Genomic DNA, 27,169 nt, shown 5'->3' on the forward strand with positions numbered 1-27,169 from the left:
TCAGAGTATACATCAAGAATTTGCTCCAAAAAACACTGACAGCAGAACAGAACTAGACTGCAAAGGAAAATCCGGTTTCAACTTTAACTCTAGTGCTGCTCTCAGCACCAATCCCTACAGCACTACAGAGCCAATACTGCATGCAGGACGGGTGGTGGGACTGTGCGGGGACTGTCAGCCATCGAAGTGGGAATCGGGAGCCAAGGGCAGGGTGTACTGGGAGAATGAACCTGTTGAGAGTTCTTGATGGTGTTCTGGCAGCTGCTACACTGTTCATCCAGCTTTAATGACAAGGGTTATTAAAGTCCAGGGAGCGCTGCTTGATGCTAGGGGACCTGGAACTGAGCTGAGAGCCATCAATTCAGTCAAGCCAAGGAAGGGACCCACCTGCGCTGTATCTAACTCTGTCCAAAGAATTGTTTGGGGGTCCGGAGCCAATGCCGTCTGGAGGGCAGGGGCCCAGCGGGGTCTGGAGCCGATGCCGTCTGGAGGGCAGGGGCCCAGCGGGGTCTGGAGCCGATGCCGTCTGGAGGGCAGGGGCCCAGCAGGGTTTCCAAGAGCGTATGGTTTCTCTTGCTCTTCTCAGACATCAGCGCACAACTCCAGCCTTTAGCATTCTATACTGATGGACATGGGGATATGGGAACAGATCAAGCCGGGATTTTTCCCTGCTGCCAGTGACTGGCTGGTCTGGCTCTGGCCACAAGCTGCAAGCTGGCTGAGCAGCCCCATGTAACTGAGCTAAGGACTGTAGCACAGTGAAGAAAATGCCCATGTACCTTGCCCACAGTAACCCAGGAAGCCTGTGGTTGAACCACCCATGTCCAGGACCTGACATAAGCCCCTCCATGGAAGCGGAGGGGAGGTACCCTCTAATGCGTCCCTCTCACCTGGGGAGCATGGGTGAGCCACTCTCCACAGCCCATAGAGCTGGGTCGAGCTGGAGAGGGGATGCTGTTCCCACCTTCCCTGGTGGGGTTGGTTTGGGGACACAGTAAAGCGAAGGACACCAACACCTCCATAAATATCTCTATTCAAAAAACATACTCTCAGAAACTAACAAAATATACAATCTAAGCCCCTGGCGAGGCTGGGCTGCTATTCCTTTCTGTGCGGTGGAGCCAGGTTGGGCTAGGCAATGCTGCCTTGGAGACCCTCAGTGCACGGAGGCTGGCCCAACGAGGGCTCGGCGCTCCACCTGGGCACAGTACTTCTCAGGCAGGCCAGCAGCTCTAGAAACAAAGAAAACAAAGGAAGGGATGTCACTGAAAGCCCCAAGGCCCTGCTGCAGAATGCTGGGGTATGGGTCCAGCCCACAGTCGGAGCCCCCATCTCTCCCAGGTCCCATAGAGTCAGCTGGGAGGGCCACACTGGACTTGGCACTACCAGCCTCCTCACCATGATCAGTGGGGCCTCTGTCTGGTGGGGCAGGGGGCCTCTTCGCCATGGAATTTAAATCTGTCCCTCTGGCTGCTCCCCCTGGGGCCCCGCTGCCTGGTCACAATGAAGGAGTTGGCAGATGTGATTGCAGAGCCCATTGGCCATTATCTTTGAAAACTCATGGCGATCGAAGGAGGTCCCGGATGACTGGAAAAAGGCTAATGTAGTGCCCATCTTTAAAAAAGGGAAGAAGGAGGATCCTGGAAACTACAGGCCAGTCAGCCTCACCTCAGTCCCTGGAAAAATCATTAAAAGAAAAGGAGGACTTGTGGCACCTTAGAGATTAACCAATTTATTTGAGCATAAGCTTTCGTGACCTAGAGCTCACTTCATCGGATGCATAAAGTGGAAAGTACAGTGAGGAGATTTTATATATACACACAGACCATGAAAAAATATACATTGTAAGCAGAGTGATCTCTCAGGATGAGCTATTACCAGCAGGAGAGTGGGGTGGGGGGAGAGAAAACCTTTTGAAGTGATAATCAAGGTGGGCCATTTCCAGCACATTTCCAGGAGTTAACAACAATGTCTGAGGAACAGTGGTTGGGGAGGGAGGGGCGGGGGCGGGGGAGGAATAACAACAAGGACAAGTGCAGAGTCCTGCACTTAGGACAGAAGAATCCAACGCACCGCTACAGACTAGGGACCGAATGGCTCGGCAGCAGTTCTGCAGAAAAGGATCTAGGGGTTACAGTGGACAATAAGCTGGATATGAGTCAACAGTGTGCCCCTTGTTGCCAAGAAGGCCAATGGCATTTTGGGATGTATAAGTAGGGGCATTGCCAGCAGATCGAGGGACGTGATCGTTCCCCTCTATTTGACACTGGTGAGGCCTCATCTGGAATACTGTGTCCAGTTTTGGGCCCCACACTACAAGAAGGATGTGTTAAAATTGGAAAGAGTCCAGCGGAGGGCAACAAAAATGATTAGGGGACTGGAACACATGAGTTATGAGGAGAGGCTGAGGGAACTGGGGATGTTTAGTCTACGGAAGAGAAGAATGAGGGGGGATTTGATAGCTGCTTTCAACTACCTGAAAGGGGGTTCCAAAGAGGATGGCTCTAGACTGTTCTCAGTGGTAGCAGATGACAGAACAATGAGTAATGGTCTCAAGTTGCAGAGGGGGAGATTTAGGTTGGATATTAGGAAAAACTTTTTTACTAGGAGGGTGCTGAAACACTGGAATGCGTTACCTAGGGAGGTGGTGGAATCTCCTTCCTTAGAAGTTTTTAAGGTCAGGCTTGACAAAGCCCTGGCTGGGATGATTTAATTGGGGATCGTCCTGCTTTGAGCAGGGGGTTGGACTAGATGACCTCCTGAGGTCCCTTCCAACCCTGATATTCTATGATTCTATGATAAATAAGGGGAAATAGTTTTACTTAATATAATGACTCAACCAGTGACAGCAGGATTCTCTGGCTATGTAGACTCCCTCTTCAGGCCCTACGCTACCAGCACTCCCAGCTATCTTCGAGACACCACTGACTTCCTGAGGAAACTACAATCCATCGGTGATCTTCCTGAAAACACCATCCTGGCCACTATGGATGTAGAAGCCCTCTACACCAACATTCCACACAAAGATGGACTACAAGCCATCAGGAACAGTATCCCCGATAATGTCACGGCAAACCTGGTGGCTGAACTTTGTGACTTTGTCCTCACCCATAACTATTTCACATTTTGGGACAATGTATACCTTCAAATCAGCAGCACTGCTATGGGTACCCGCATGGCCCCACAGTATGCCAACATTTTTATGGCTGACTTAGAACAACGCTTCCTCAGCTCTCGTCCCCTAATGCCCCTACTCTACTTGCGCTATATTGATGACATCTTCATCATCTGGACCCATGGAAAAGAAACCCTTGAGAAATTCCACCATGATTTCAACAATTTCCATCCCACCATCAACCTCAGCCTGGACCAGTGCACACAAGAGATCCACTTCCTGGACACTACAGTGCTAATAAGCGATGGTCACATAAACACCACCCTATACTGGAAACCTATTGACTGCTATTCCTACCTACATGCCTCTAGCTTTCACCCAGACCACACCACACGATCCATTGTCTACAGCCAAGCTCTACGATACAACCGCATTTGCTCCAACCCCTCAGACAGAGACAAACACCTATAAGATCTCTATCAAGCATTCTTACAACTACAATACCCACCTGCTGCAGTGAAGAAACAGATTGACAGAGCCAGAAGAGTACCCAGAAGTCACCTACTACGGGAAAGGCCCAACAAAGAAAATAACATAATGTCACTAGCCGTCACCTTCAGCCCCCAACTAAAACCTCTCCAACGCATTATCAAGGATCTACAACCTATCCTGAAGGACGACCCATCACTCTCACAGATCTTGGGAGACAGGCCAGTACTTGCCTACAGACAGCCCCACAATCTGAAGCAAATACTCACCAGCAACCACACACCACACAACAGAACGACTAACCCAGGAACCTATCCTTGCAACAAAGCCCGTTGCCAACTGTGCCCACATATCTATTCAGGGGACACCATCATAGGGCCTAATCGCATCAGCCACACTATCAGAGGCTCGTTCACCTGCACATCTACTGATGTGATATATGCCATCATGTGCCAGCAATGCCCCTCTGCCATGTACATTGGTCAAACTGGACAGTCTCTACATAAAAGAATAAATGGACACAAATCAGATGTCAAGAATTATAACATTCATAAACCAGTCGGAGAACACTTCAATCTCTCTGGTCACTTGATTTCTGATCTCAAAGTGAGTATCCTTCAACAAAGAAACTTCAAAAACAGACTCCAACAAGAGACTGCTGAACTGGAATTAATTTGCAAATTGGATATAATTAACTTAGGCTTGAATAGAGACTGGGAGTGGTTGAGTCATTATACTAAGTGAAACTATTTCCCCTTGTTTATTCCTCCCCTCCCCCCCCCCCACTGTTCCTCAGATGTTCTTGTTAACTCCTGGAAATGGCCCACCTTGATTATCACTTCAAAAGGTTTTCTCTCCCCCGACCCCACTCTCCTGCTGGTAACAGCTCATCTTAAGTGATCACTCTCCTTACAATGTATATTTTTTCATGGTCTGTGTGTATATATAAAATCTCCTCACCGTACTTTCCACTTTATGCATCCGATGAAGTGAGCTCTAGCTCACGAAAGCTTATGCTCAAATAAATTGGTTAGTCTCCAGGGTGCCACAAGTACTCCTTTTCTTTTTGGGAATACAGACTAACACGGCTGCTACTCTGAAACCTGGAAAAATCATGGAACAGGTCCTCAAGTAATCAATTCTGAAGCACTTAGAGGAGAGGAAAGTGATCAGGAACAGTCAGCATGGATTCACCAAGGGCAAGTCATGCCTGACTAATCTAATTGCCTTCTATGACGAGATAACTGGCTCTGTGGATGAGGGGAAAGCAGTGGACGTGTTGTTCCTTGACTTTAGCAAAGCTTTTGACACGGTCTCCCACAGTATTCTTGCCAGCAACTTAAAGAAGTATGGGCTGGATGAATGGACTATAAGGTGGATAGAAAGTTGGCTAGATTGTCGGGCTCAGTGGGTAGTGATCAATGGCTCCATGTCCAGTTGGCAGCCGGTGTCAAGTGGAGTGCCCCAAGGGTCAGTCCTTGGGCCGGTTTTATTCAATATCTTCATTAATGATCTGGAGGATGGTGTGGATTGCACCCTCAGCAAGTTTGAAGATGACACTAAACTGGGAGGAGAGGTAGATACGCTGGAGGGTAGGGATAGGTTACAGAGGGCCCTAGACAAATTAGAGGATTGGGCCAAAAAGAAATCTGATGAGGTTCAACAAGGACAAGTGCAGAGTCCTGCACTTAGGATGGAAGAATCCCATGCACCTCTACAGACTAGGGACCGAATGGCTAGGCAGCAGTTCTGCGGAAAAGGACCTAGGGGGGTTACAGTGGACGAGAAGCTGGATATGAGTCGACAGTGTGCCCTTGTTGCCAAGAAGGCCAATGGCATTTTGAGATGTATAAGTAGAGGCATTGCCAGCAGATCGAGGGACGTGATCATTCCCCTCTATTCGACATTGGTGAGGCCTCATCTGGAGTACTGTGTCCAGTTTTGGGCCCCACACTACAAGAAGGATGTGGAAAAATTGGAAAACATCCAGCGGAGGGCAACAAAAATGATTAGGGGACTGGAACACATGACTTATGAGGAGAGGCTGAGGGAACTGGGATCGTTTAGTCTGCAGAAGAGAAGAATGAGGGGGGATTTGATAGTTGCTTTCAACTACCTGAAAGGGGGTTCCAAAGAAGATGGCTCTAGACTGTTCTCAGTGGTAGCAGATGACAGAACAAGGAGTAATGGTCTCAAGTTGCAGTGGTCTTCAAGTTCAGGTTGAATATTATGAAAACCTTTTTCACTAGGATGGTGGTGAAACACTGGAATGTGTTACCTAGGGAGGTGGTGGAATCTCCTTCCTTAGAAGTTTTTAAGGTCAGGCTTGACAAAGCCCTGGCTGGGATGATTTAGTTGGGGATTGGTCCTGCTTTGAGTAGGGGGTTGGACAGATGACCTCCTGAGGTCCCTTCCAACCCTGATATTCTAGGATTCTAAGATGGGGATCCTGCTAACCAACTTCCTCTTCTGGCCTGCCCAGCTCTGCCCAGCAGCTGTTCCTCCCCATCTCCCTGTCGACTCCATCATCTCCACAGCCCCCATCTACCCTGCTGGGCCCAGAACCAGGGAGTGGATATGGGGAGAGAAAGCAGGGATGGGGTTGTGACCCTACGTACCCCTGTATTCACACCCTACGCCAGGGGCAGGCAAACTTTTCGGCCTGAGGGCCACATCGGCTTTCCAAAATTGTATGGAGGGCCAGTTAGGGGAGTCTGTGTCTCCCCAAACAGCCAGGTGTGGCCCGGTCCCCGCCTCCTATCCGACCCCCCCGCTTCTCGCCTCCTGACAGCTCCCCCAGGACTTCTGCCCCATCTAACCCCCCTGTTCCCTGTCCCCTGATGGCCCCCCTGGGACTCCTGCCCCATCCACCACACCCTGCTCCCTGTCCCCTGACCACCCTCAGATCCCCCACCCCTGCCACCCCATCCGATCCCCATCTCATTCCTGACTCCCCCCCCCTCGGGACCCCTGCCCCATCCAAACCCCCCGTTCCCTGCCCTCTGACCCCCCCCGACCCCTATCCACCCACCTGCCCCCTCACAGCGCTGCCTGGCGCACCGGTGGCTGGCAGCGCTACAGCTGTGACGCCCAGGGCATTGGGTCAGGCTGCAGCTCTGCAACTGCACTGCTCGGCCACCCAGAGCGTGGCATGGTGCGCTGAGGCTGGCAGGGCGGGGGCTAGCCTCCCAGGCCAGGAGCTCAGGGGCTAAGCTGGAGGGTCCTGTGGGCCGGATGTGGCCTGCGGGCCGTAGTTTGCCCACCTCTGCCCTACGCCCACAGCACGGATCAAACTATCCTTGTGGGGTATCATCTGAAAACTACTAATGCACAGGTCAATACTATCATTGTAGAATAGATGTGACAAAGCTGCATGAAGAGTTATGAACATCCCTTGAGACTATGTTTTAAAGTCTGTATTTGAACAAAGTAGAAACAGGTCTGCCCATGGCTTGCATACCAATGAAGCAGGTGACTGGTGACAATGGAATTGTAAACAGAACCATTCAAAAATAACGAGGAGTCCTTGTGGCACCTTAGAGACTAACAAATTTATTTGGGCATAAGCTTTCGTGGGCTAGAACCCACTTCATCAGATGTATGGAGTGGAAAATACAGGAGCAGGTATACATACATGAAAAGATGGGAGTTGCCCTACCAAGTGTGAGGTCAGTCTAACGAGATGTGCCACTCTCATTACCACTATAAAAGTTATTTTTCCTCCCTTGGTATCCTACTGTTAATTGGGGTTCTAGCCCACGAAAGATTATGCCCAAATAAATTTGTTAGTCTCTAAGGTGCCACAAGGACTCCTTGTTGTTTTTGCTGATACAGACTAACACGGCTACCACTCTGAAACCTAGAACCATTAAATCTCACCTGGTGGTTGGGGAGTCAGCATGTCTAGACCATAAACGACTGTGTATTCACTTGTCTAACCAGCCTCATCACCAGGCAGAGACAATGAAGCTACATTTACATGAAAGGTAACAAAGCCATTCAGTGAACAAGGGGAAGAGGCGAAGACTAAACTATCAACGGCTGATGGAGACACCACCCCCAGGAAGCCTTCATCCTTGTTGAAGCAGGATCAATGCACTTTAAGAGAGAAGCTTTTCAAAGGTTTACTGGACCATAAAGAGAGGGACAGTGAACCACTGAGTTATTATCCTTCACCATGGAGACAAGGGAACCAGTGCCCTGTATTTCTGTGATGGTCCTGACTGAAGGACAGTCAGCCATGCTGGACCATGAGTAACTGGTCAGTGACACCATCTTAAGCAAAACACAGTGCCTTGCTAGATAAAGTTTCAGTCTTTTAAATACGGGTTTTCACTTTGATTTCTTGAAACCATCTCCCCCTTTATATATTTTACTTGGCATCACTTAACCTGTGCCCTGTTGCTAATAAACTGGTTTTATTTTAATCTAAACCAACCCAGTGCTGTGTCTGAATTGAAGGAATTGTTAACTCCAATTAATAGGGCAAGCTGCTGGGTACTGTCTCTTCAAAGGAATAAACGACCCTGATTTCTCTGAGTGATCCAGGACAGGGCTGGATGCTTCAAGGCAGATGGTTTTGGGGAAATTCAGGACTGGAAGGGTGTTGGGGTCTGTAGCGGGGCAGTTACCCCGCTCCTGAGAGAAAAGGCTAGGCTGATTGGGGAAGCAGCCACAGCTGGGGCCACGCCCCAATCAGGCCACAGCTGGACCTGTTATAAGGGCTCAGGGAGGAGCTGGGTTAGTCTCTCTCTAGCTATGGCAAGAGAAGGACCTAGCTGTCAGGGAAAAAGGGTACCTGGAGCAGAGCTGGGGGAAAGCTCCAGCCTGGCAACGGCCTATGCAGGGGCTGGGAGGTGCAGACCAGAGACAGGCAGAGGCAGCTGGTCCAATCTCCTTGCCAATGATGAGTGGCCATGACAGACTGCAGTTAGCCCCAGTAAGCGGGGGCTAAATGATGACTGGCAGTAGTCACTGAGGCAAGGTGAGTGAGAGGGTTGGGGCTTCCACTGGGAGGGGAGACCCAGAGTGTGGGGGTACTGCAGGGGCAGAACCCCAGGGCAAAGGGCACCGGGATCTGGAGGGAAACAGGGGCCAGCGGCAGGCAAGACACTGGCCAGTAGGAGGCACTCTGTATGCTAAAGCGCTAATTCCCAAGACAACCAGCAGGAGGTGCTGTACCAGTGAGTTGGCGGTTTGCTACAGGGTCATCCTCCCAGGTGTAACCAAAGTTGGTGGACGGCAGGGTGGGACTGTTATGTTGTGACAGGCTGCTGAAGTCAGAAGTGCTGACCCAGGGCTGCACAGCACACAGACACTCAAGATATCGCATGCCTGTCTGCTGGCTGTTGGTATCTGAGCTGTGAACTATAGCAGCAGAACATTTACAGCACTCAGGGTTACAGGGCACAACCCCTTACTGGTCTGGATTACACCCCAAAATGTAACGGGGTATCCTGCTGGACTGTGCTGCATGAGCAGTGACCCTCTAAGCCCTTCCCATGGCCTTTCCCAGCACTTGGAATGGGCTGATATCATGCCCAGCCGAGCCCAGACTCCCAAGGCACAGGCCTCCTGCTTGGCCCTGCAACCTCACCTGAGCTCCTCTATCTTCTTCCTCTTGATCTCGCTGATACGCTCACTGCGCCGGCGTGCCTCTTCCTTCAGCCGCTTGCCCTCCTCGAAGGTAGCAATTCTCTCCTGCACCTGCTTCTGCTGATGCTCACGCACTTGGCGTCGCACCTGGTCGGCGTGCGTCACCTGCAGGGCTGCGCGTCGCTCCTGCTCCTTCCGTTCCTTCTCAATCTGATCCCGCTGGGCTCTGCAGGGAGACATTGGGCTGCATGACCCTTGTGCTTGAACTGCCGCCTGCCCCAGCAGCAGCGCTGGAAAGGCAAATAACCCTCTGTCCAAGGCTCTGGCCCATGCTGCAGCCATAGGTTCCTCCTGATGCATTCCGGTTTCATTTCCCCACTCTCATGCTACACACCCTCCCATGCAGACAAGGATTTCCTTGTTCCTGCTGCTGACTGCCCAGGCTGTGTCCTCCCCACCATGGCTTCATGGGGGAAGCTGGGCTCCCCAGGCAGATCTGTAATGGGCAGGCTCCCCGTGCAGTCCAAGGCAGATTGCAGTCTGAGCAGGCAGCTCAGGCCCAGTGTTTTGGCTGATGGCTGCTCAGCCTGGGAGCTGGGTGGGCACAGAGAGCAGCGTGAGCCTGACATACAGAGGGAGATTTTCTACAGAACCCTGCTTCCCACTATGCTGCTCAAAGCTGGAGGGGCAGAAATGACACAGTGCATGCTGGGTAGAATTTTCTGATCATGTGATCAAAGATCCATAAAACCATTGTCCATATAAAGAAAATTAATGGTGTGAAAAGCCTCTGAAGGAAACCCTGGTGCTGAGGGGGCAGGAGATCAGCCCCCAGTCCCTTCAGCACTGGACAGGGCAGAGGGAAGGTGCACAACCAGGGGTGCTTCACAACATCACTGGGAACTTGGTCCCTGAACTACCTGGCTCTCCGGGGCTGGGCCTCAGTTACTACATCAGTGACCCCACCAGCGCCACCTGTGCTACCTGAGGATCCTCTCGAACTCCTTGCGGTCCCGCTGCACCTGCACAGCCAGGCTATGCTCCTTGTAGGCTATCTGCTCCAGCCGGCTCCTCTTCAGCATGGCTTCAGTCTCTGCCTTCCTCTGCGCAGCTTCCTTCTCCTTCTGGCGCAACTCTCGCTCGGTGGCCTCTTGGTTCCGCTTGGCCCGCAGCGCATCCTGCCAGGAAGGGAGAGCACTGACTCCCACTGTGAGCAGAGCAAGGACCCTAGCCCCACACACCTGATGCGGGGCCCAGGACAGACAGCCCCTGTTGCTGCTCAGGACCTTGGGCTCCCTTTGTCTGGGTTACAGAGGAAACAGCTGGATTCTGTCCTGCCTCTTGCCCCACAGCACAGCATCCAGCTATGTGTATGCTCCTACTAGTGATGCAGGATGGACCCAGCCAGAGTGGCTGAGCATGGGCAGAGCCAGTGGTGCTGGACGTTACAGAAACCTTGTTAGACTTGGGATCTGAGCTGAACGGAGAGAAGAAAGATACAGAACAATGTGCTGGTGCCATCTGAGTTATGCTGGCACCCAGCTCACAGCCTCAGGGTCCTCATGGTCCTTCAGAGCCAGTGATCATCTATAGCAGGGGTAGTCAATACGCGGACTGTGGGCCAAATCCGGACTGCCAGATGCTTTTGAACAGACCCTGAAATTTTTTTTCTGACTTATTATCGTTGTTGTGTGTGGTTTTTTTAAAATTTTCTCTGGAGTGTGGATCTGGACTGTACCTTGACAAAAAATAGTCTATCCCTGATCTATAGGACGCTGCAGGCACCTCCTGAGCAAGGCAGGCTGCTGGGAGCGCATAACACAGGTTCTAGTGGGTCCACTGAGGGGCTGATAGGATCTCCAGAGCTGTGGGCTGGGGCCACCTGAGAAACCTGCCTCCTACCCCATTATGGCAGCAAGGCCTGGCTGTGCTCCTGAGGTTGCCTCTCCAGGACAAAGAGCAGAGCTTTCTCAGCTAGGTTACAGACCTGTGGACACAGGTTTCTCATGTCTCCCTTGCTTTGCTGTGAGACCCCCAAGAGGTATGTGAGGCAGCAGCATCATTCCTGGTCCCTTGCCAAGGCGAGGGATGGGGTGAGACCTCCTCCCAGGGCAGGGGAAGGGAAGGCTGCTCTACACCACAGTGCCTCAACAGGGCAACACAACTGGTTTAACAAGGTCCATTTCTCAGTGCGTTTCACTGAAATATTCCCCCTCCTCGCAGCAGCATGGGCTGAGTGATGGGCTCCTGGCAGGACAGCCAGCAGAGAAGAGAAGCTCCAGCTTCTCCATCTTATCTCTGTCCCAGCTGCCCTTGCTAGCCCCTTGCCAGCTCCAGCAAGGGGGACAGACATTCTGTGTGAAGGGAAGCTGCTAATTCCTTGGGGCTGGGGAACATGCTGCTCAATGCAAGTCTGTTAAGAGAATGCAGCATCTCCCCTGGCCCCTTGCTTGGCCCCTCCGCCCACTGGCTCTGGAGCGTGCAGATGTAATGCACTCTGACCAGGTGTCCTGGCCATGGGGTGCCACCCACCCATGCCCCCTTCACCACTAGGGCTCTAGGGACTGGCCTGGCAAGAGGAACCATTCCCCTGCTACTCCCATTGGGTTTCTTGAGGTTTTGACATGGCTGGGATGGGATGGAAGCAGGGGAGAGAGAGGGAGGGAGGGAGACGGACTGGCATGGGGGCAGGCTTTGCGAGCATGTTACCTGCTCTGCTTGGTAATCCTGGGCCTTTTCCTGCATCGCCCTTAGACGTGCCGTCTCCATCTCCTTCTCCCGACGGATCTTCTCCTGTTCAGCCTCGAACTCTGCTTCCCGTGCCTGGGCCAGGCAAACAGCGCCGGGTCAATGAACTGCACCCGGGCTGTTAACAGTAACCCTTCCCCGTCGCCAACCCGTGCGAGTGCACAGCATAATACACACCCAGCGTCTCTGTCTTTTGCTCACACACACATCTCTGACCCCCTGTATAACACTGGCCAGAGAACTTCCCCCAAATAATTCCTAACACAGATATTTAGCTACACATCCAGACTCGTCAGTGATGGAGAATCCACCACGACCCTTAGTAAATTGTTCCCCTTCTTGTCTGGACTCCTTACAGGGGCCAGCATTTAGCTCTCCAGACATGCTCCCTCTGTTCTCAGCTGAACAATGCTCACGAGCAGAAAACGTGGTACATACAGATGTGTGTCTCTGCCTGTGGGATATGGACATCCATCAGCACAGATGGATCTCGCTGACAGATTCACAGATGTTAATGCCAGAAGGAACCATTATGATGATCTAGTCTCAAGTCCTGCATAGCACAGGCCAGAGAACCTCACCCAGTAATTTCTGCACCAGGCCCAGAACTCCTGGCTAAACTAGAGCAGAACCTTCATGGTGACATGCAGCTCAATTTACTGGGCAGGAATGCCACCTGGTCTCTTGTCCCCCTGCCCACAGAACATACTATTTTCTGCTTCTGGTACTGCAGCACCCGCTGGTCAGCCATCCTCTCCTGTGCCAGCTGCTCCTCCTTACGCTGCTGGTTTTCATCATTGATACGTTTAATCTCAGCCTGAATTTTCATCTTCTGCTCATGTCTGTGCTCCATGTCCTGAGAAAGGTACAAGACAAGGTGGCCATGAGAGAGGGACCCCAGGAAGATGGCCCCAGCCCCGGCCCATTCTTGCTTTGGCATTTGCCTGGAGCCTTCCTGGTACCATGCACCAGGAGGGACAGAGGGGCCAGCTACTGGGCTGGGGTTGAAGAGCCCACTTTCCAAGTGGGCTCCTTGTCTGCTTCCCATAGTCCTCAACCGTGAGGAGATTAACTAGCTCTGGGCTGCCCCTTCCCCGGGCCCCAGGGGATACTAGAGAGCCGGAGTCTGAGTCTCCTCTCACATGCGCTGGGTTGGCAGCAGAGCTCCTCCTCACTTACACCGCTGGGAGCAAGAGAAGAGTGGTTGGACGGGCTCAGAATCAATCTCTGACACCTCACCTTACATATATCTCTCTCACCCTCAGGTCTTCCATCTGCATTTGCTCCAGATAATCCAGCATCTCCTGGGCCTCCTGATCCCGCTGCTCCGCCTTCATAGCCCTCTCCTCTTGGTTCTTCTCTATCTGCTTGATGATATGTTGCCTCCCTCTGAGAACAGGACACAACAATGTCTCTGGCAGGGAGACATGAGTGGCCCATCATATTGTCCCCGGCACAAATGTCTGCAAAACCTGCCTTGAGGGCTGCTATGCTGGCCATGCCCCATGGCCACACAGGCAGGTATCCCTGGGTGCCTGTCACCTTGCACTGGAAGTGGGAAGTGCTGGGAGAAGGGCTGCACTATGACTAGCTCTGCCCAGTGCTGGGGGAGGGGCATTCCTGCTCACCTGATCTGCTCCTCCTTCCTCTTCTGCTCCAGCTCCTCCTGCATCTTGGTGGCTTTCTGCCTCTCCACCTCCATCATCTGGTCCAGGCGCTTCTCCTCCTCCTCCAGCTCCTTCTCAATCAGCTGTTTCTCCAGCATCTGTGCATCGCGGATCGCCTGGCACTTTGCATTCAGGATCATCTGTGGGGACATAGGGGTGACAGTGGACGAGAAGCTGGATATGAGTCAGCAGTGTGCCCTTCTTACCAAGAAGGGCAATGGCATTTTGGGATGTATAAGTAGGGGCATAGCGAGCAGATCGAGGGACGTGATCGTCCCCCTCTATTCGACATTGGTGAGGCCTCATCTGGTGTACTGTGTCGAGTTTTGGGCCCCACACTACAAGAAGGATGTGGAGAAATTGGAGAGAATCCAGCGAAGGGCAACAAAAATGATTAGGGGTCTGGAACACATGACTTATGAGGAGAGGCTGAGGGAACTGGGATTGTTTAGTCTGCAGAAGAGAAGAATGAGGGGAGATTTGATAGCTGCTTTCAACTACCTGAGAGGTGGTTCCAGAGAGGATGGTTCTAGACTATTCTCAGTGGTAGAAGAGGACAGGACAAGGAGTAATGGTCTCAAGTTGCAGTGGGGGAGGTTTAGGTTGGATATTAGGAAAAACTTTTTCACTAGGAGGGTGGTGAAACACTGGAATGCGTTACCTAGGGAGGTGGTAGAATCTCCTTCCTTAGAAGTTTTTAAGGTCAGGCTTGACAAAGCCCTGGCTGGGATGATTTAATTGGTCCTGCTTTGAGCAGGGGGTTGGACTAGATGACCTCCTGAGGTCCCTTCCAACCCTGATATTCTATGACAAAGAACCACACTGGCTCAACCTTGCACACGGGGGAGGAGAAGGGAGAGACAGTTCAAGGAGAAAGAAACAGACCATGATCTATCTAGTGGTTAGAGCAAAGAATTAGCTCTATTCCCAGCTATACCACTGACTCACCGTGTGCCCTCGGGCAGGTCACTTAACTTTTCTGCACCCAGGTTTCCTCACATCTGAGTACAGCAAGGACTGCATGGCACAGGAGGCTGGTAATGACCCAAAGAGCTTCCCCCCCACAGGTAACCAGTTCATATCCAGCCCAGGTCAGTAGTGACCGTAAGTCCTTGCTATCAGATGGCTGGCCAGTGGTACCATGTGGAATGAGTCTTGGTCCCACTCCTCGTAGACAAGTCATGATCTGCACCATCACAGCAGGCACCTTCACTGACAGCTATCGCACAGGGGCCAAGAAGACTCAGCTTCCCTCTCCCTGTACAGGGTCCCTCCAGGGAAAGGCTGAGCTTGCCCTGCTTTGGATAAACCTGGCTCTGAGTGCCATGGGTCAGTGGGTACAGCACTGACCTGCTTCACAGAAGGGCCTAGTTATTGGGGAGAGGGGCAGACTGCAGAGCAGAGAGCCCGGGACCCCACCTCGCTGAGCTCCTTGACCTCGTCCTCCTGCTCCATGCGCATCCTGTTGGCCCGCTGCAGCAGGTACTGGGCTCGCTCCTTGGCCTCCTCCTCCAGGTCACTCAGCTTCTCCTTTTTCTTCTGCACTATCCCCTTCAGCTTCATGACGTTCTTGCGCTCATTCACCCCAGCCTGGAGGGGAAAGGCAGGCTGCTGACAGAGGGATCCCCACACCACATTCCTGGCGCTGAAGAGACTGGCTGACCCTCGCTCCAGAGTGCTGTCACAAGCCAGATTCGTCTGGGCCAGCACCACCATGACACCATATCTGGGTGGGGTTGACCTGAACTGTGGGGAGTGCTGGGCCTGCCTGGGGGGTGCTTCAGGGAGGCAGCAGTGCTGAGGAAGACGCACGAATCCTATCGTCTCCGAGACAGGAGAGCTGCCTGGAACCATGGGCTCTGTGATATACCCCCTCATCCTGTGTTCATGAGCCAGCGGCTTTGTACAGAAGGCTCCTTCCTCCATGGGATCCCTGAGTTTGGTAGCAACCACCCAAGCCCATTAAATGAGCCACTCTCTCCACTGCCAGAACTTCCTGAGATTGTAGCACTGCTGTCTCCCCACCCCACAGGGGGTGAGGATTCTCACTGGGATATGAACTGTGGGGACTGGCTGATCCCTACACCCCTCCATCAGAGCCTGGGCTTGCTCCCTTGGGTCCCAGTGTAGGGTACAAGTTCCACGTCTCTGCTGCTAGGAGCATTTGGGTGGAGAGCTCTTTCCAGATCTCTGCCAATTGCTAGAAGTCACCAGAGGTCACTCTGGAGCACAATGACCCTTCTCCCCTGACAGGGAAGCAGTTTGGGGTTAGCAGCATAAACAGTTCGCTGGCCCATAGACATGAGCTTGTCCAGGGGCTTCCTCTGTAAAGCCCTACATGATTTGGGGCCTGGCTGGTCACAAACCCCACCCCCTCCTTGCAGTCTGCACCCCACTGTGACACTCTGTACCTCGGGGGAAGACCCTACACCCCCACGTTCATCTTTCTAAAATGATGGTGTGGTATCCAATGCAAACTTTGTCATGTTGGGTGTCTTCACAAGGCTCATAATGCACCGAGCATAGTTGTTATAGTAAGGTGTCAAGGTTCCTTCCCCACTCTGAACTCTAGGGTACAGATGTGGGGACCTGCATGAAAGACCCCCTAAGCTTATTCTTACCAGCTTAGGTTAAAAACTTCCACAAGGTACAAACTTTGCCTTGTCCTTGAACCTTATGCTGCCACCACCAAGCGTGTTAAAGAAAGAACAGGGAAAGAGCACACTTGGAGACATCTTCCCCCCAAGCCCTACACCCCCTTTCCTGGGGAAGGCTTGATAAAAATCCTCACCAATTTGCATAGGTGAACACAGACCCAAACCCTTGGATCTTAAGAACAATGAAAAAGCAATCAGGATCTTAAAAGAAGAATTTTAATTAAAGAAAAAATAAAAGAATCACCTCTGTAAAATCAGGATGGTAACTACCTTACAGGGTAATCAGATTCAAAACACAGAGAATCCTTCTAGGCAAAACCTTAAGTGACAAAAACACACAAAAACAGGAATATACATTCCATTCAGCACAGCTTATTTACCAGCCATTTAAACAAAAGGAAACCTAACGCATTTCTAGCTAGATTACTTATAAACAAGTTCTAATACACCATTCCTGTTCTGTTCCCGGCAAAAGCATCACACAGACAGACAGACCCTTTGTTCCCCCCCTCCAGCTTTGAAAGTATCTGTCTCCTCATTGGTCATTTTGGTCAGCTGCCAGCGAGGTTATCTTAGCTTCTTAACCCTTTACAGGTGAAAGCATTTTGCCTCTGACCAGGAGGGATTTTATAGTTCTGTATACAGAACGGTGGTGACCCTTCCCTTTATATTTATGACATAAGGTTACGGGGGGGATATTTTGGGGGGAAGACGTCTCCAAGTGGGCTCTTTCCCTGTTCTTTGTTTAACACGCTTGGTGGTGCCAGCATAGGGTTCAAGGACAAGGCAAAGTTTGTACCCTGTGGAAGTTTTTAACCTAAGCTGGTAAGAAAAAGCTTAGGGGGTCTTTCATGCAGGTCCCCACATCTGTACCCTAGAGTTCAGAGTGGGGAAGGAACCTTGACAGTTAAAATTTCATGTATATAGTTATGAGGCTGAAAATGCACCCTCATGGCTAAAAGCAAGCCCATGCAAAAACTCTCCAAGAACAGAGAGGCAGTTCATGCCTCGTCAGGGCATGCATGGGACAAACCCAGCCCAGCCTCACAGGAACAAAGGGCACTGGCCTGCGCATCAACAAAAGAATCTGTTATACCCGTGAGGGAGTCACCCCCTTCCTTTGGGCATTTTTGGGACTGCAATGAGGTAATGCTCACCTGACTCTGAAGGGGGGAGGGAGGAAGCCAAGAGGGAAGAAAGGACATGATAAAAGGGAGAGACATTTTCCATGCTCATTCTCACTCTTCCACCTACATCTGCAGACACCACCACCACCAACTGAAGTGCTGATCAAAGGGGCGAGCCTGACTGAAAAGTAACCAGCCAGCCTGTGGTGAGAAGCATCAAAGTTTTTAAGGACACTGAAAGTGTTCAGATCAGCTTAGAATGTGTTTTGCTTTTATGTCATTTGACCAAATCTGACTTGTTATGCTTTAGAAAAGAAAAGGAGGCAGCCAGGGAAGAAGCTGCACACAGAAGGGCCATGCAAGACAGAGAGAGAGAGAGAGAGAGAGCAGGAAGAAAGAGAGCGAGAGTGAAAACATCAACTGGACCTGCTAGAGAAGCAGAACCAGAACCTGCTGACCTCAATGACTCCCGTCACTCCAAAAATTCACAAATGGGAACACTTCTGTCCTGCATACAGTGAGGACAATGATATTGCTGAATATCTGACTACCTTCAAAAGGCTGTGTGTAATACATGAAATCCTTGATAAGAGTTCCTACCCTGATTACAAAATTAACTGGTAAAGCTGAAAATGTATTCAATGGAATGCCTATTGACGATGCTTTAGACTATTGTAAATTTAAAGATACTGTTTTGCAAAGTTTTCAGATTACCCCTGGAACATAGAGTTAAATTTAGGAATCTTAAAAGGGATATTGGTATGAGTAATGGGGAATATGTAAGCAAAATGGAAGATTTGTTGAGAAAATGGGTGAGGGGTAAGGAGGTGGCAAGTTTTGAGGGAATGTTGGATCTTGCTGCTCAAGAGCATTTCCTAAGCATATGTGAGGCTGATGTGAAGCAGTGTCTATGGGACAAAGATATCAAGTCTGTGGATGAGAGAGCTTTTTTTGCTGATGCCTTTGAGCAGACTCAGAAGTCTATTGAGGGCAGGCTCCAGAAAGAGGGGTTTAAAACTGGTGGGAAGGGAGAATCCCATTTTGCCCCTGGGAAGAGAGAAGGGGGCTGGGAGCCTAAACAGTCTCTTACCCAAAAACATTCCTCTACTGACAGGTTTCAGAGTAGCAACCATGTTAGTCTCTATCTGCAAAAAGAAAAGGAGTACTTGTGGCAACTTAGAGACTAAAAAATTTATTTGAGCATAAGCTTTCGTGAGCTACAGCTCACTTCATCGGATGCATGCAGTGGTAACTCTCATCCCAAATCTCCTGTAAAAGCAGAAGAGCCCAGAAGGTGCGATCAGTGATTACACTGATCACCTGAGCAATAGATGCCCTGTGCTAGGAGGAAGCAGGCAAACAATAGCTCATGTTAGTTCTGCTGTCCTCAACACAGAAACCCCCCAAGCAATGGAAACCTATTATACTTGTTCTGTGAGGTTAGTCTCTGCAGAACCAGATATGGAGCATGTTAAGGCTGTCTGTCCAAACTGATGGCAGGGAATACTTGGAGCAGAGGGATACAGGGGCCCAGATCTCTCTGTTTAAGTAGAGTGTGGTCCTAAAGGCCACTATGTTGCCTGGCCAAATGGGAGAGACTGTGGGGGTGCGTGAAAGCAGATTCCTCATACCACTAGCTAAAATCCATTGGTTTGGAAAGTGTTTTGACTGTGGGGGTAATGGAACACCTCCTATTTGACCTGCTCCTTGGTAATGATTTTTTTCTGTGTAGCTCAGGTTAAAGTATTTGCCTGTAGCAGGAGGGAGTGTTATGCTGGGACCCGTGAGGGGAAGGGGGAAGGTCTCAGGAACTGCTGAGAGAATGGGAAAGAGTCTCCTTGATACTTCTGCAGCTGGGGGAAGCAGTGTGCTTCCTGGTGGGAGGGTGGTTGAGACCAACTCCTGCACTGCAGCTGGAGGCAACACCACATCAGGAAGGGATGGGAGTGTAATACCTGCCAGAGAGAGAATTGTTCAGGTTGTTAGTTGCTAGCAGGTCGCAGCTGAACCAGAGGCAAAACCAGCTCAAGGGAGCAGAGAGCAATGTGTCCAGAGGAGAGCCCAGAGAAGGGGCAGGAGATCTCAGAAACCACTGAGGTGGGTGAGGATTCCTGTGACTCTGTAACACAGGGAAGCAGGGTGCTTCCAAGTATGGGAGGGGCTGAGACTAGCTCCTTTCCAGCAGAAGGCAACATGTCCTCAGGCACAGGGGCAGGAGAGGTGCTGTCAGTGATTAAGGAAACTGTCCCAGTTGTTAGCTGACAGAGTTCTGCAGCTGAAGGAAGGGGCCCAGAGGAGGAAACTGGGGAAGGAATAGTGCGGGTAAAGGAATGTCTCCTCACTAGTCACTTGGGGCAGGATGCCCAAGACACTAGGAGGATGGCTGGGTCAGCATCTGTGCACCAAGGCACTCAGCCTGTGACCCAGGTTTTGAGAAGGAACTGTGTCACTGACCTCCTGGAGGGGAGCAGTCACACAGCTGACTTCTCAGGGACAGAGACAGGGGTGATGGAGGGTATCCCAATCCAAGTCCCAGTTTTTCAGGATGCTATTCCTGATAAGAAAAGGAGTACTTGTGGCACCTTAGAGACTAACAAGTTTATTTGAGCATAAGCTTTCGTGAGCTACAGCTCACTTCATCGGATGCATCTTGTATTCCTGATAAGTTTTTGGAAAGTAACTGTGTCTCTTTACATCAAGATGCAGCTCCAACGCCTGTAACAACAGAGGAGTTGAGACCAGGAAATTGCGAGGTGGTTGTCTGCCAGAATACAGACGACCCAACTCACCGAAGTGGGGGTGCTTTCCCCCAGGCTGGTGAGACACAGAGAGCAGTTAAGGGAAAGCTGCTGGGAAAGGTTGAATCTGATCAAAGGGTAAATACACCTAGCCCAGAGAGCACAGATCACAGCCCTCCTGGGGGCAGGGAAGGACTCAGTGCTGGGAGGGGGAAACACAGGGTAACCCCAAAAAGGGAGCTCTATTACCTACATATGTACAGTCCTGTGGTTGGGAGACAGCTCCCCAAAGGGCCTTCGAGGACCTAGACCCTTATCTTGCCAGACCTTGAGATACCAAAATGCCAGAAACATGATTAAATTAAGAGCCCACACAAAGGGAAACACTGGAGGGAAAAAAGCCAGTGACTAATTACATGGGAGAGAGTCAAAGGACACCATGGGTAATGAACAAACTAACCTCAAACTACACTAACTGAACAGAGGGCATGGTATCATAAAGATACTTGTAAACACCCATCTGTGATAAATATTTGGGTATTAATGTTAAGTTTTGGGGATAAGAATTTCAACACAGATGTTAAACCTTATGATAACGCTACTTTTCAATTAATACCTGTAAACAGGTTTAAAGCTTATCACAGCAGAGAAACCATTTAAAAAAAAACCTCCTGGTTTGCTGTGTGTGACTGGGAAAACTGAGGCATGCTGCCTCATGGCCTTAATGGCAGGACGCCAAGAGAACTATAAGAAACTGCCTTCGAGAAAGTTTACTGCAAGAGGGTTAGTCACTGAATAACAGGGGAGGTGTGATGCTCTGTAACCTGGGGAAACACCCTACACCCCCATGTTCATCTTTATAAAATGATTGTTTGGTATCCAATGCAAAGTTTGTCATGTTGGGTGTCTTCGGAAAGCTCCTAATACACTGAGCATGGTTGTTATAGTGATGTTATAGTAATTGTTGCAGTAATGTTATAGTAAGGTTATAGGTTATAATTTCATACATAGGTATGAGGGACATAGGACATAGTTATGAGGCTGAAAATGTATCCTCATGGCTTAAAGCAAGCCCATGCAAAAAGTCTCCTAAAACAGAGGCAGTTCACGCCTTGTCAGGGCATAAATGGGACAACCCCAGCCCAGCCTCACAGGAACAATGGACACTGGCTTAGGCAGCAATGATAGAATCTGTTAGACCCTTGAGGCAATCACCCCCTTCCTTTGGGTAGTTTGGGACTGCAATGAGGTAATGCGCACCTGACTCTGAAGGGGGTGAGGGGAGCAAAGCCCAGATGAAATGCTGATCAAAGGGGCGAACCTGACTGAAAAGTAACCAGCCAGCCTGTGGTGAGAAGCATCAAAGTTTTTAAGGACATTGAAAGTGTTCAGATCAGCTTAGAATGCGTTTTGCTTTTATTTCATTTGACCAAATCTGACTTCTTATGCTTTGACTTATAATCACTTAAAATCAATCTTTATAGTTAATAAATCTGTTTATCCTACCTGAAGCAGTGTGTTTGGTTTGCAGTCTCAGAGGCTCCACTGGGATAAGAAGCCTGGTACATATTAATTTCTTTGTTAAATTGATGAACTTATATAAGTTTGCAACATCCAGTGGGCATAACTGGACACTGCAAGACTGAGGTTCCCAGGGTTGTGTCTAGATATGGGCTAGTATCATTCGCTTGCAAGTAGCTGGGAGCAGCTGATATGCCAGAGGCTGTGCATGAACGGCCCAGGAGTGGGGTTCTCACCGCAGAGCAGGGTAAGGCTGGCTCCCAGAGTCAAGGATGGGAGTGGCCTTTACCGGCCTAGCAGATCAATGGTCCAGACAACACCAGAGGGGAATGTCACACCCCCCTCCCCCTCTGTCTAGCCCAATGACCTCTGGCAGGCAACAGCTGGACCCAGCACACCACGAATGCCTGGGGTGGCTGCCTTTCCCCAGCAAGTCAACCCTACATGGCCATTTCAAACAGCATCCTGGAATCTGCCTACAAACCAGCTGACAAAAGGAAGCAACAGGAGACACATACTATAACAGCTTCCTTCTCTGCCTTGAGGGCTGCTATCCTGGCCTCACGCTCCTCCTTGGTCAGTACTCGGGATGCGGTCTTAATGCGGTGGAAATCCTCTGGGCTCATAATGAGGGATTCTCCTGATGGGTCCTCTGCAGGAACACTGGCAGAACAAGTGAGCAGGGCACAGAGAGCAGAGTCACTGACATAGATTCTCCCTACCCCACACTTCGCACACACTTCCCCATAACCACATCAGCCTGGGCAATGTCTGGTGGTTTCCTGTGTGGAGAACAGACCCTGTGGTGCTGCCTGCAATAAGGGTTACCGGATCCATGGAAGGACCATGAGGGATTTGGGTGTAAAGTCACTGGCACTGCCTTTGGCCCAATGCCTATTTCATTATTTATACGAAGTGGAACACCTTCACCAGGAGATATGGAGAGTCTGGCTCCAGAACACCCCATAGCCCTGTGATTAGGGCACTCACCTGAGAGGTGAGAAACCCTTGTTCAAATCTGTTCTCCTCATCAGGCAAAGGGGGAAATTGAATCAGGGTCTCCCACACCCAGGTGGGTTCATAATCGCTGCACTGAAGGGTATGGGGGAGTTCCTCCTTGTCCCCTCTCCCTGGCCAGTTTGTGTAGTTAGGCATTCTTAGAGCACACAGATCAGAGCAGGCCCTGCAGGCAGGATAGGTTTGAGGATCACATTAGGAAATAGGCAGACACCCAAACCCCCATGGGAGTAGTATCCATGCCTCGAGGCAAAAACTTAAGTGCCTTGGGGACTTTTACAATGAACATGTAGGTGTCTACAGGGTTAGGGAGCAGCTGAGCAGGGATTTGGTGAACTGCCGTGGTACCCAAATCTGGACCTTTGTGTATATGGGCCAAAGTGCCTGGGCATAGTCTAGTGTGGGGAGTAGGCAATGGTGCTTCAGGAGAAGCACTGTCAGATTAGTGGGGAAGGAAGATCCCCAAACCCCAGTGAGAGCAGCATGATGCTATCACATGCTGGGCAAACTGACCTCACTCCAAGAGTGACGGTGTTTAGACATGTTCAGTGATACTGTGTAAGTGCAGAAAATCAAAGACTCCCCTTCATGCGACTCCAGTGCAAACATTGAAACCATCAAACACATCATAATGCAGAACTCCAAATACGGATTCAAAGGTGAACTGGGTGATATCCACAATGTCACAGAGCAGGCCTTGAAATGGCTTATCGACCTGCAAGTGCATCTACAGAATGTTGCTCTGCAGATCCCATATATGCACATGAGAGAGAGGGGCAGCACAAAGACAATCATGACTAAGCCCAAGCCCAAAGCCTATAGGCCAGCTTTCCTCCAGGGACTGGATTTGATCCATATGGAGTTTGGATAGAAGCACATGGTACCGAACAGCACAAGGTGCATCTGTGACAGCATGATGCCAACAGGTCATTTCCTGTGGACTCCCCATAAGTTTGACTGGAATCACAAAAACACTACGTGTGGAGCTATTTAGCCCCTGATAAAAGAAGTTCAAAACATTTCAGAGTCGGACTTGAATTTCCCAACTTTTTGTGAAAGCAGCTCAACTGTCATCCTGGTGCTTTCACCAGTTTCAGTGGGACATGATCATCTTCACTGCCTGTCCTCAACAGCAGGTCAGCACTGCTGTGCACTGTCAAACAGCTGTTGTCCTCCACTGTAGTAGTAGGATTTTGTGTTTGTATTTTGTATAATTTTAAATAAAAAATAATAATGTAGCATGCATTAAATGTATTGATGTATGATTCAATCATATTCTGCCAGCCACCCTTTCTGAAAGCAGAAAGGAATGGCCTAGTGTGCCATTGGTAAAGATGCATTAGCCAAAATCTTGCGTCCGAAGCTAATTTCAAGGCAGTGACAGACTTTTAGGATCACCACTTTGTTGTAGGTTTAGCATTTTAAAATAAGTAAAAAAATGCAATGATCAACCTAGCTGTCCACTAGATTGATCTGGACTCTGGACTGGTAACTATAACATTGACTGGCAGGACAGTGTGTGTGTGTATTTGAATGCATATGCTAATTGTTGTATATCCAATAAACATGGCGTATTGCCTTTTCCCCTGAAAAAGATTCCGTGTACTTCTTATAAGCATAACACCACCCCAGTGATGTTTGCATTTCAGAAATGGATGATGTAATCCCTGTGCCTAGTTTGTATGGCAGTTTGTTGAGATTTCAAAGTGTATTGAGTCTCTAGGGAAAGAAGATACCAGGAAAATATAAGGACACTCTCCTAACCAGGAAACAGAAAACACCAGTATGCTGCACACATTGCTGACAAATGACCCTTAAAGGGTTAATATCTTTATAGAAGGCAGTGTAGTTTCCTGTAATGAGAACAGAATGAGGAAGCAGAAGCAACTGAATTCTAGTCCAGGTTCTGCAGCTGACTCACTGCGTGACCTAGGGGAAGCTGACTGTGCCCCCATTTTCCCAGTTGTAAAATGTGGATAATATGGGTCTAGTTCCTGGGGGAGTTCTAAGAAATAAATGACTCTGTGTATTACTCAGATACCATGGTGATGGGCGCGGTATAAGAACTCGAATAGAAGAGAATGTGTAAGGCACTTTGAAGATGTTCCGTGCTAAGTATTTAATAATTATTAGTAGTATTATTATATGTTGCCTTTCATCCACCCACATAAATAGTGATACCTGCTGAACGATTTCTTCAAAGAGAGCAGCAGCAGACAGGATTCCAGAAACACTTCAAAGAATGGTTAATAATAATAATAATAATAATATCATTGCTGTACTCAGAACCTTTCATCCCACAGGATCCAAAACAGCCACCTTGTCAAATGAGACATTAACCTAAGTGCCTCGGTGTTTGGTTGCCCAGTCTGAGACATCTTGGGCCTGATTTTCAGGCACTCCCATTGACTTCTGTTGGCGCTCTGGCTGCTCAGCATCTCTAGAAGTCAGCTCTCCGGGGTCTCAAACCGGGTGCCCAAAAAATTGGAGTGCTCAACATCAGTAGCCACCTTTGAAAACGTTAACCAGAGTGCCTTGGATCATTTCACCTACCACAAAAATGAACCCACCTCTGGAGTGAGATGTGATGGCTGTTTAACAATGCACAGTAACATTACACAACAGTTCAAGCCAGGAGGTGAAGAAGCCTGCATGAAGTTAAAACTGCAGGGAAAATTTAGGGAGGCAGAAAGTAATTGTCCTGGCCAAATACCAATTCAGACAATAGCCCTATTCTTGCAAAGTGCTGCAGGTTCTTTAATGAGTAATCATGGCCCTTCTTTTACATTTCAGTCCTGCTTAGAAAACATTCCTGGAGCAATCCACAGCCCTGTCTGCTGGATGTTGACAATGCACTATTTTCTGTACTTAGGCTGCCTTTCACACATAGGGGGACATATGGGACAGTGTTTGACCAATCACTGCTTATGTCTTGAAGGTGCTCTGTGCTGCTCCTGCCCTGCATATACTATTGACTGAACAAGAGGGGCCTGTAATGTGGCCACTGAGGAAGGGAACTTTATAGAGCAGGGTGCTAACAGTGCTCTCTGACCGGCTCTCAGGAGGAGTCATTCCCCTCCACAGTGCGTAACTCACTTCACACCTCAGACCAGACATTCCAGGGGATTGCCACTTGCTTCATCTACAGGAGACTACACAGTAAGGGCTAGCCTAGCACTGTAGCACTTTCATGGGACAGGCATGCAGCCCCATGGGGTCCCTAACACAACCTCAAAGCAGAGGCTCAGGTGCTGGCTTACACGAGATCACGGATGAGGTCCCTGGTGATGAGGCGGATGGTCTCAGGTTTGTGGCCCCAGCCACAGGCAGAGGGTGATTTCTGGACAGTCTGCACATCCCGTAGGATCACTAGGGGGCTGCCAGAGCATGATCGCTGCAGGTTCTGAAAGAAAGAAAGAAAGAAAGAAAGAAAGAAAGAAAGAAAGAAAGAAAGAAAGAAGTGGGGTCTTCTCAGGGTTGCTCATTGCTCCCCGCACAAAACACACCTTTGGAATCCTGATGTGTCTCTCCCCTGGCTCCTGTGCATGGCTGTACCATTGTGTGAGCACTAACCCCCAAGCACTAACTTACCACAGAACATTCATGACCCTTTCTGGCAAACATCCTGACAGACTACTGGGTCAGGGAACTGGAGCTGAAGCTTTTCACCTGGTTCTAATCCAGGCCAAACACCCAGCCCCTTTCTAGCCCCAGTCACCAGAACCTGAAGGATATTCTCTCCTAACAGCTGTTTAGGTGCCAGCATCAGCCCTAGTCCATGAACATTTGGCTGAACTGAGCTGACATTGTTCACAATCCACCTGCCTAATGCCCCAGAAATAGCCGTACTTACTCTGATTGGGGCCTGGCAGAAGCAAAAAGCTAAAAGCAGAAAGGAGTGACGACGAGGTTTGGATTCTGTAGGAGCCAAGCATCCAGCCCCTGTCATAGACACTGGATCCTGCAGAACAGATTAATTCAGCCCTAGAAATGAACCTTCCAAAGAATAACTTTCCCTAAAGCTGGTCCTGTCCCCATTCATTTGAGCTGACATTGCCACCTAGTGAACAATCCAGCACACTCCAGGGGTGATTCAGCTAGACCAGCCTGAAGGCACTTGTGCTGTCTTCTAATACAAAAACATGTATCAGTACAAGCGGTTTGCTAATGCACCATGGAGGTAAAAAGTTCAAATGCACAAACCCAAGAAACTGAAAGGTGATGGTCTCCAGAACAATGCTAACGGAGCCATGCAGCACTCCTGGAGATCAGAGATGGACTGTGGTGCTGGGACAGACCCAGTGCAGAATGGTCCCGGGGTGGCGAATGCAGCATACTGAATAGTGCTGCGTCTGTAGTACCTCAAAGCTCTTTGCACACCTGGACTAATTAATCCCATGAGACAAAGCAAACCTTATTACACCCATTTTACAGATGGGGGAAACAGACCCAGAGTGGTCAGACTGGGTCCTGTGACACATGCCTAGAAATAGAT

General features: G+C 49.9%; 1 protein-coding gene across 3 annotated transcripts in view; it reads right to left on the minus strand.

Moving 5' to 3' along the window:
* Positions 1-1,017: 1,017 nt before the first annotated feature.
* The window catches only part of CFAP45 (cilia and flagella associated protein 45), a 51,151-nt gene continuing 24,999 nt past the window's right edge, over positions 1,018-27,169 (minus strand). For 2 of the 3 annotated variants that reach the window (XM_073322485.1, XM_073322486.1), the window contains 10 exons: positions 25,935-26,077; positions 22,176-22,320; positions 15,034-15,204; positions 13,576-13,754; positions 13,187-13,361; positions 12,657-12,803; positions 11,909-12,022; positions 10,184-10,377; positions 9,201-9,425; positions 1,018-1,232 (listed from right to left, as the gene is read on the minus strand). In XM_073322485.1, the coding sequence (XP_073178586.1) occupies positions 1,157-1,232; positions 9,201-9,425; positions 10,184-10,377; positions 11,909-12,022; positions 12,657-12,803; positions 13,187-13,361; positions 13,576-13,754; positions 15,034-15,204; positions 22,176-22,320; positions 25,935-26,077 (1,569 nt within the window). In that variant the 3' untranslated portion in view covers positions 1,018-1,156. The remainder of the gene's footprint in view (positions 1,233-9,200; positions 9,426-10,183; positions 10,378-11,908; positions 12,023-12,656; positions 12,804-13,186; positions 13,362-13,575; positions 13,755-15,033; positions 15,205-22,175; positions 22,321-25,934; positions 26,078-27,169) is intronic. The other variant, XM_073322487.1, reaches the window with a different exon arrangement.

The sequence above is a fragment of the Lepidochelys kempii genome, chromosome 24, assembly GCF_965140265.1.
Source record: "Lepidochelys kempii isolate rLepKem1 chromosome 24, rLepKem1.hap2, whole genome shotgun sequence".
NCBI classification, from domain to species: domain Eukaryota; kingdom Metazoa; phylum Chordata; order Testudines; family Cheloniidae; genus Lepidochelys; species Lepidochelys kempii.